Source organism: Montipora foliosa, chromosome 2 (assembly GCF_036669935.1).
Source record: "Montipora foliosa isolate CH-2021 chromosome 2, ASM3666993v2, whole genome shotgun sequence".
NCBI lineage: Eukaryota > Metazoa > Cnidaria > Anthozoa > Scleractinia > Acroporidae > Montipora > Montipora foliosa.
This window is the reverse complement of record NC_090870.1, coordinates 60562108-60572107: the sequence shown is the minus strand read 5'-3', so window position 1 is coordinate 60572107 and position 10000 is coordinate 60562108. Positions and strand designations below refer to the sequence as shown.

Here is a 10000-nt window from a genome sequence, read left to right as displayed (position 1 = left end):
TTCGGAAAATATTAATGTTTGGTCCGTTAAAACTGAATTTTTGATTTACCCATGACCCCTTGCAGGCGTGGTCTTTCATACAGATAGTCAATTTTGAGGCAAATAAAAAGTAAAAACAGAAAGCTTTCACTACATGGAGGATAGCATCCCCTCATTTAGTTCTATTGACACCCTAAACGCTGGCTTTCTGCTCCACTTTTTTGCTCCACTTTACAATTTGAGGTCAGAGCAGATGTCTCTCTCAATTTCCTGAAAATTGCCCCTGAAAAGACATTGTGGACTTCCCAATAATATCCATAGAGGAAAGGTTACCAAGCCTTGTGAAGCACATGGAAATCATGGCTTCTTTGCGAAGTAGATTTGTGACGTTCACTGGCACTCAAGACTAGGTTCAATATGGCCCGGCATGTTAAAAAAAACGTAGCGACTCAGTCAAAGGATAATATTTTCGCGACCCTGAAAGCTACGACGACGAAACTGTGGAAATAGCTAGTGGAACTTGTGAGCATTCAGAAAATGCTTGGTTGGAACCCACTTACGCCTTGGTTGGAGCAGGAGCAACATTGAAAGAAGTGGTCTCGAAAAATATTATTGCGTAATTGCGGAACAGAAAAAGTGTAGCGACTGTTTTGAGGAATGATTTCTCCATTCGTAGTGGATCCCTCAAACTAATTTTTCTGTATGTTAAAGCACAAGGTATGAGCATTTAGTTGAGATGGTTTTGAAGCCACAGATATCAATTGAAGACTTGTTTCAAACTATAACCTAGTGAGCGCCAGAATTCCAAAACACAGCGTTACAGTAAGGAAACTACGGAATTTTGAATCTTTTTAATGTGTTTTAATAAACTTGAACTGTTTTAATTTGGCTCATATGTAGTATTTACTGCGTGTTATCACTGGTTATTGTCCGTTAATCCTCATAATTGTTCTCTCATGAAAAATGGTTTTGAAGACTTTCAATTTGAAAATTGTGTTACGCGTTACACTCAAAATTTTCCTATTTTTCTATCCTTTTCCTTTGTTTTCTCAAGAAAGGAAAGTCGCTTACCCTTTTTACACCCTGTATGCTAATCAACAAGGATAACCTTAGCATTCAGCAAAAATATAGCTTCATTGAAGACGTTAAACTGAATAAATCAGGAAATGTTTCTGAGTCACCCCCAAGTGGGTACGGTGATTGTGCTACACATCAGCACTCTCTTATTTATGATAAAGACTCTAGGTAGGGTACTATTAAATTTACATGAATATGCATGTGTCTTTTTATTGTATTTCACTTTTATAATTTTCTTGTATCCCTTAGCTTAGGGGTTACCTTAGATACATGTATGGTATTCATCACCTGTAATAAAATTATTAAAAGCTGCCTATTCTTTTGACCTGCTGTGGCAAATGTACCGGTATGTGCCCATGTATGCATGAAATTATGTAGAGTTATGTGGCCTGGGCTAATAGTAGCTATTAAATGTAGGTTAATACTGTGTCCTGCTAGACTAGCAGGATCTGTAAAATTTGACTTTAAAATCTCAAATGGTGGATGGGATGCTAATCCATCGCAGGGTTACCCCCAGCATTAAATTTGCCGGTATCCATTTAAATACACCTGGGTGGAGAGAGGCACCAGGAGAGTAAAGTGTCTTACCCAAAGAACACAACACAATGACCCGGCCAGGGCTCGAACCTGGACCGCTCAATCCGGAGTCCCGCACGCTAACCATTAGGCCACCACGCCTCCCACTTTAATAGTTAACAAGTTGGTTACAAATTAATGTCTTTCTTGGTGGTTCATCTTTCTAGGCTATCTGTTTACTGAAAATTTTAGTCAAACGTTTTTCACCAGGAGATAACCATTCAGCTTATAAGAGATGCCATGAGGCAACACAAGGACTGTCCTGGATTCCTTATTGATGGTTTTCCCAGGGAAATTCAACAGGGTGTACAGTTTGAACTGGAGGTTAGAATTTTCAACTTCAAGTAATTTTTTACAGGACACTTTTTTTTCCTCAAGGGTAAAAATGAATTGGCTGTAGTTTAGTTGAAAGGTGATTTATGGCTCTTAAAACTCAAGGTATGAAATTTCTAGTCAATTATTAATGTGATCGCAGAACTATCGAAGGCGTTCCTGCTACGAACACATTGAACAACCACATACGTGTTCTTTGGTCCTGGGGGGGGGGAGTACTCCCAGAAAAATTGGGTAGGGGTGTGCGGCCCGCTTCCCAAAACCCTTACCCTATTAATGACCAAAATCTGCGATTTTCTCTACCCTATTTATGACCTGACCAAAAATTTGATACGCAATTTATGACCTGACCCTTAAATCGATACCCTTGTGCAGAACTGCCTTATAATTATTCCCTAGTTCAGACCAATGTTAAGGCAATGTTTATCTGCTTTTATTAGGTAGGTTACATGATAAAGAAGTAGCTTCTAAATAAAAAACGAATTCAAGACTAGAGTGCAAAAATGGATACCCTATTTATGACCAAAATGGCGGAAAATTGGCCAAAATCGATACCCTATTTATGACCAAAACGGCTGAAAAACCCTACCCTTTGGGACCGCACATACCTTTATAGCCCGTATAAGGGAGTACCCCCCACCCCCGGGTCTTTGGTTTTAATACGCACACCATCAAACGATAACAAAGCTCCTAAGATTACATGAGTCGTCTAAAATCCTGAATGAGTCTTAGAGTCGAAACGAGGGAAGGTAAGTTGAGGTGAAGTAACGAAAACTAGAGAGAAACAAAAACCTAGATTTACGACAACAAGCGAAATCCTACGTACACGCTAGCACAAACGTAGCTTAGAAGGACTAAATAATTCACAACAACATGAACTTACCTTTGTGTCCATTAAGAAGCACCTTGTCGTTCCTTAAAGCCGTGAAAAAGTACCGTAAATAAATAAACCGTACGGTTTAAACCTGAAGTTTACGTGAATCGGCACAATACAAGGTATCCAAAACCTGCTCGGAAAAGCGCGCGAAAACAAAATGTGCGCATCCGGTTTCTGAGGCCATCTTGGCTGGGGTGCAAACGCGGCGTCAAGGGCGGCTGGGTTTTCAGCTGAGCGCGCGCGCGCAAGCCACACACGCAATTCTAAAAGCTGCTCGCGCCAGTTCATGACTCAAAATGGGTCACAAGAATTTAATAAACAAATACCGCTAATTTAGCTCACCTTTTTTGTAATTCCCGTATATATGGAATATAAATAGACATCTCTTATTTACGAAAACTACGAAAATTCTACACAAACGGTTGAATGGTCACTTAAATCCGTTTGTGTTGGCCTGTTGCTCCACTCGCGCGCGGATTCGAATGAGCGGGTGACGCATTTGTGAATAGGGAGCTTACAAAACGAGGACAGCGACGGCTATGAGGACTTCATTTAAAAATACAGGTTCGCGTTATTCATATCACTACGAAACTATTTAATGTCGTTTCGCGTTAAAAATGTGTAGTAACTGTCGAGGAAATGCGAATTAAACAGCGTAGAGAGAGAACTGAAAATTCATCGTCATGTGCTAACATCCTCCACAGAACCTCAAATTTGGTCATTTCACGTCGTCATTTAGGAGATGACAGCAAAGAAATATTTTAAAATGTAAAACGCACGTGCAGAGCGTGCAGAGCCATTGTTTTTGCTCACTAAACCTATTGTTTTGTAGCGTCGTCGTTGCCGTCGGTGTCGTCGTTTCGTAAGCTCCCTAATGCTGATCCTGTAACCCCCTCATTTTTCCTTATTTTGCAACTTTACTGGTTTATATCTCTGCTTCCGGACGGTGAATTTTTTTCAGTTTTTGCATGTTAGTTTAGATTAATTTAAAACGTTTGTCTTTCAATTTTAAAACAATTCTGTAGGTGAAAAAAAAAAAGTTAGAGACACGTTTCAAAGAAACTGATTTTTCTGAAAAACAGGCCTACAGATTTTGTTGAAATTTAAATATTTTAGAGATTATTTGTAACATTATCTGGTAACGCTGAATGGGAAGATTTCACCGTCCCGTTTTTTCTAAAAAGACAATATAAATTGATTTTAAGGCTCAAAGAAATGCCTTATGTCGTTGCCATGGTAACGTTATTTTGGAGGAAAATGTGATGTGAGAAATCTATGATGGGTACTAAATACCCTGGCCAAATTTCGTCTTGATATAATTACCCTAACTTTATCTAAGGACAGAATATTTGTTTGAAAAAAGGAGAAACTATTTCGAGCCTCCTTAAATTACAGTGAATGTGTGGGATTTTGGCCGAATTCAAACCTCTATGACTCCGTTGCAAAAATGAAGCTTTCAAAAACTTTAACATATTTTACGTCATGTTATAAATATCATTCACTCAACGGAAAATTAGCTCATTACAAAAGGCACAACGTCTGTAAATTGCATATTAGAAATCTCCTCATGTCGCTTCAAATTTCGCGGGAAGAGGAAAGGAAAGGAAAGGAACTTTATTTAAGTGTCTAGTCGTTCTAGCGCTGGAGCGCTAATTGGGGACACTGTAAACTGAAATGAACAATGAAAGTAAATCAAGTCAAATGTCGGTTTTTCAGGAGAGGGGAAACCGGAGTACCCGGAGAAAACTTCTCGGTGCAGAGTAGAGAACCAACAAACTCAACCCACATATGACGCCGAGTCTGGGAATCGAACCCGCGCCACATTGGTGGGAGGCGAGTGCTCTCACCACTGCGCCACCCCTGCACCCCAAAATTGCATAATTTTGTTTACAAGGCTTTATATGAAATTTACAAATTTCGTTTACGATCGTTATAGCTTGATTCTGATTGTCATACTTCACGAAAATAATCTCAATAGAAGTGCCTTTCGCTATCCACAATCGTCAGACCTTAAAGGATTTATAATGGTTCAAAGTCTGCAAAATTCCCATACATTCACTGTAATTGAACCCGTGTTTGCCTTTCAACTTGGTCCTCATCTTTCGGCAATTCCACGTGATTCTACTTTAGATGTATTTTCACTGAGAACACATTAATGGCCCATGTCGTGATATCTTATATTGTTTTTTTGTTATTGTTTTTATAGGTCGTTGGAAGTGACTTCCTCCTATTCTTTGAGTGCAATGAAGAGGTGATGGAAGAGAGATTACTCAAGCGCAGTAAGACTAGTGGACGAGCTGATGACAACATTGAAACTATAAAGAAGCGATTTGGAACTTTTGTGGAAAAAACATTACCTGTCATTGATTATTATGGACAACACAACAAAGTAGAAAAGGTAGGTTTTTTTCCTAAAAGCGGAGCTCTTTGAGTAGTTATTATTTATTTATGATTCTGTTTCAGGTATTTTTATATCTAGTCTAGTACGTATACCTACTATGATAAGTCCACTCCGGCCTGCTCATTTCTATAAATTAGTCAAGTTTTCCGTGCTCTTTCCTGGTTTTTTGCCGTTTTTCGTCATCGTTATTCAGGACGTTTTTTCGTGCTCGTGCTTGCTCTTTCTTCCGATACTTGTCGATATAATTTCTTTTTTTGGGCCCTTTCTTGTTCTCTCTCTGTCGTTGTTGTTTGTCACTGATATTTCGACTGTTTTGTTATGCTCTCAGTCTCTTTTAAGTTGAACATGGCTTATTTGTCGCCCGCTTACTGGTTTTTTTCTCTGAATCTTTCTCTTCTTTTCTCGTTGTACGTCATATTAAAAGAAATACTTAGCTTGTTTTGTGGTTGTCTTCAAATTGTTTGCTTGTTGTCCTAAAAACGCAGTATCAAATGCATTGCGCATGTAACTTCCCGCCAAAAAACGGGCGGACAGTTGTTCTATGATGTCATAACCAAAAATCGAAGGGTTGCTGTATTTTCTCAACCATGGTGCGCGCGCTGTTACCATTCCTTGTTATGTGATGTGTTGAATACCGAGCGTATTTGGTGGCCTGAAATGTTACAGTATTTGGTTACTTTGATAGCGACCGTTGCGTGAATTCCCAGGACTAGCAAATGTAACGTACACCATTTTTGCCATCTGCCCATATTTCAGATTGATGCTAATCGTGGTGTGGGTGAAGTATTCACTGATGTGCGTTTGTTATTTGGTGCTCTTCCGGCTAAGGATCCGCAGAAAATCAAGAGAAAGAAAAAAAGAGTTGCAGCTTCTAATGAGGTGCAAGAGAAAGAGAGTCTAAAGTTTTCTGGGCAACGGATAGTTTTCGTGTTGGGTAAGATAACGTTAGAATCATGTTTGGCATCATTTGTCGTTAAGTTATCTCTAGAATACCTGGCCACTCCAAAACACTTCAAAACATTGTGGCTACGCGGCGACTCTGTTACGCAAAAACAGTGGCTGCGCGGCCAGGCGGCTTCGGCGCTACGTAGCGGCTACATGGCTAAGTTCAAAAATGGCAAAAAAGGTCTTAAAGCGTCAAAAAGGGTGAGGCATCCCATAGCGACGATCGTCACTGATCCATGCAAGAGATAGAAGTACAATGGAAACTTACATAGTCGCGTAGCCGCAAACATGCGGAGCCACCGTCGTAGCCACAGTTGACGCATTTGCACGTTAACAGTCATTTAGCCACTGAGTATCCACGTAGGCGCGTACCCGGGAACGAGGGTGCGTTGCTTCGAGTGGTCGGATATTCTACAATTACTCAAGCTCCCTTTAATAGTGTGTCCTCAGCGCGCAGCTGAAGTTTTCAAATCGAGTTCTTTTCTGTGTTACGCTATGAGGCTCGATGCTCGCACATGATGACTGTTACAAATTGTAAAATTATTGGTGTTTAGTACGGATGATTTACCCAAATATCCCGTGGAGAATTATCCAATTTCTGTAGTTGGTCGTCAAGTTAGTCTTTTTCAGGGGACGATTAAACCATATTTTGCGAAGAACTGTGGCAAAGGAAGTCTTAGTGAAATCAGAACACAGAGATCGAAAATCGAGACCAAGGTTATTCAATGCTATAAATCATGTGTTCTGCACCGTAGGATTGTCAATTATGAGTCCAGCATTTTTTGGGCTATAAAGGAAAGGAGAGCGAATGGGGCAGTATAATGCACCGGATGAAAATTTTCCCTGGTCCCCTATGGCAGCAACAACAACTTTTATCACGTATAATACCACTTTCATGTACCATGGTATTCCAACTGTTGTATTCTATGAATCAATGTAAAGTAATACAAGCATTTGTCGAAGAAAATGTTTAAGTTTTTAACTCAGTTCCCACACTCCTAATAGATCTACAGTTGTTGATGATGACAGTTCCAATCGCTAGTTGATGTGATGATCAAAATTAATAACTACTTTCAATTCGACGCAACGTTTCTGTGGGGCATACGTCGTGAATGTTACAAAATTTGATCGCTCAACATTTAAAAATTTAACTCTAAAATCTCATTAAAATCACTGCTTTTGACTTGTCATCTCAAAGTGAGGGGAGATTAGTCCTACGGTATTAGGACTGAGTGCAAATTCTCTGGTTGTTGCTTTTGTTATTTACTGCGGAAATATCAGACTTAGCAATGACCATTTTGCCTTTAAGAGTTGATTTGAGCTTTCTTCTTCTTGCAAACTTTTTACATGCCAGGCGTAATTTGTTATGTTATTCCGGAACATTTGAAATTCAGGAGGTCCTGGCTCAGGGAAAGGAACCCAGTGTAAGCGTATTGTGGAGAAGTTTGGTTACACTCACCTATCAACTGGTGATTTACTGAGAGCTGAGGTTGACATTGGAAGAGAAAGAGGGCAGAGGATCGCTCAGTTGATGCAAGAAGGCAAACTTGTTCCTCAGGTGAATTAACTAATTGCAACCGCAAACGTCTCCGAGACGTCTAAAAGAAATGTCCGTCCTATTCGGCCATTTGTCCGACCTATTCAAACCAGTCGCGCTCTGTTTTAATCTCCCGAAGTTACTCTACCCCAAAACTGGCCTTTTGTTGTTCTCCCTTCACAAAGGCACTGATACAGAAGCCGGACAAATTTAGAGCAAGAGCTTCTATCCCCACGGCGTGACCGAACGCTTCATATTTGATTTTCACGTTACTATACGTTCTTTCCGGCATGAACCTCTGAACTGAAATAGTCCAGGCATGGACGTGATTTGATTCCATGCTGCACACTGCGCTTCCACTTAGCTTAAAGGTAATTAGGCTGGAAATCTCAAATGATCACCTCCTAAAGGACATGATACAAGGAATGAGAATAAGTGATCACCGACAAATACTGGGGGAGCAGGTCTTGTGCAGTGGTGATTGTAACTGTATTAAAATAAGGCGGTACTTCGGTTTGTATTTTCTAGGAACTTGTGATTGAGCTTTTGACAGATGTGATGTTGCAGTTTCCAGATTCACCCGGATTTCTTATCGATGGATTTCCGCGCAAGCCATCTCAAGGCGTTCAGTTTGAACAAGAAGTAAGTGCCTTAATCTCAATATATTTACTCGTACTGCAGTGACGACTTACGGGTGATTTGAGGGTTATGTCATAGGACTGTATTGGATTCATACATAGGTATAGGACTGGAGGATAGAGGATAAAGTCATTCTGTCTGTTTAGTTTCAGCTTAAAGTCGCGCGTGTAGAACATCTCAAAGATCAGGCCGTCGAACTTGTTTGCACACTTCCTTAAGATTTCAAAGTACCTTTCGATTTCCTGTGGCTCCGTGCGAAGCTGTTGGTTTAGTGCTTCCAACTGTCCTCGTCTCCATCGATTTTCTCAACCTTTTTCTCATTTAGTGTTTCATTTTCGTATCCTAGAGTATTTTATTTAAAAGGTGAAAAAAATTGTGAAATTTTTCTCATTCCCTTCGCTCTCTCACATTTAAAAATCACATTTCATTGTTGCATTCTTAACCTTATTGTCATTGGGTTCTGAAGCAAGTATTTTAGCCTTTTATTGCTTCAAATTGTATATATGCGGAATTTGTAGAAAAGTTTCACAACGTTCATGGACAACCTCTCTCCGTCGGGGCAATTCAAAATGGCGGACAATTGGAACAGGAACAAATGTTATTAAGGTGTTGCTGGGACCTCCCGGTTTTCCCTCTTTGGTCACATCAAATGATAATCAATTATCGCCACGCTCTTTTTTTAGGTAACAGAATGCCATTTTGTATTGTTCTTCGAATGCAGTGAAGCAGTGATGGAAGAAAGACTGATCAAGCGCGGAAAGACAAGCGGCAGGGTGGACGATAACGCGGAGACCATCAGGAAACGCTTCAACACGTTTGTGAAGGAAACTATACCGGTTATACAGAACTATGAAGAAAAAAACAAAGTCAAACGGGTATTGATGTTCAAGTCTTTTTGGGCTCACTGTTGTGTCAATCACTGATTAACGTCCTAAATCGCAGTTTTATCACACTGAAAATTTCTAAATCGATTTTAGAGAGGTCGTATTCGGTTTTGCTACTAAACATCTCTTTCTAACTTTTATACTCCTCTTCGTATTGTGCCTCATAGGTTCAGTTGGGAAAAAAGCTGAACCTTTCACATCCAAGGCAACATTTATACCAAACACAGCCGCTATTTTTAAACCTTTTTTGGCATTTCAAAATCCATAATCAATCTTTTGAGGTAATGATGATCTGATTAAAATTAACATTTCTATTTATGCCATGAAGATTGCCATTTCGTTGTGAACGATCGTGGGCGAAATTGGCTTTACTCCCATGGTTAAAATCTTATGTTTCTTTAAAGGTGGACGCTGCTCGCTCTGTAGATGAAGTTTTCGCTGATGTATGTGCTATCTTTGGTGATCTTCCGAAACTTGAAAGGCTGAGAAAAAATAAAGGCAAGGCTTTATTCTTAGACAGTTTTTCCAACGCGATCGTTACCCAAAACCGGTAGAGTGTTAGAAATTCCTTAATTGCTTTCCTATCTCCAAGATTTACTGTATCGACAGTTGTTAGTGTAGGTTCTTGTCACGTCCGCACGCAATAATCAAGGTCGACTTAACTTTGATCGGTTGTGACCTTAGTTTTGCGGCTATTACAAAAACCAAATCCAACAATTGTTTCATTATATGTTGCTTTATATCATAAAAAT

General features: G+C 39.8%; 1 protein-coding gene across 1 annotated transcript in view; it reads left to right on the top strand.

Annotated features, from left to right (window-relative positions):
* The window catches only part of LOC137993756 (adenylate kinase isoenzyme 5-like), a 30103-nt gene that overhangs the window by 3522 nt on the left and 16581 nt on the right, over nt 1–10000 (top strand). Inside the window, exons 4-10 of the mRNA XM_068839765.1 lie at nt 1843–1956; nt 5049–5240; nt 6000–6177; nt 7583–7746; nt 8254–8367; nt 9048–9239; nt 9653–9746. Coding sequence (XP_068695866.1) covers nt 1843–1956; nt 5049–5240; nt 6000–6177; nt 7583–7746; nt 8254–8367; nt 9048–9239; nt 9653–9746 — 1048 coding nt within the window. The remainder of the gene's footprint in view (nt 1–1842; nt 1957–5048; nt 5241–5999; nt 6178–7582; nt 7747–8253; nt 8368–9047; nt 9240–9652; nt 9747–10000) is intronic.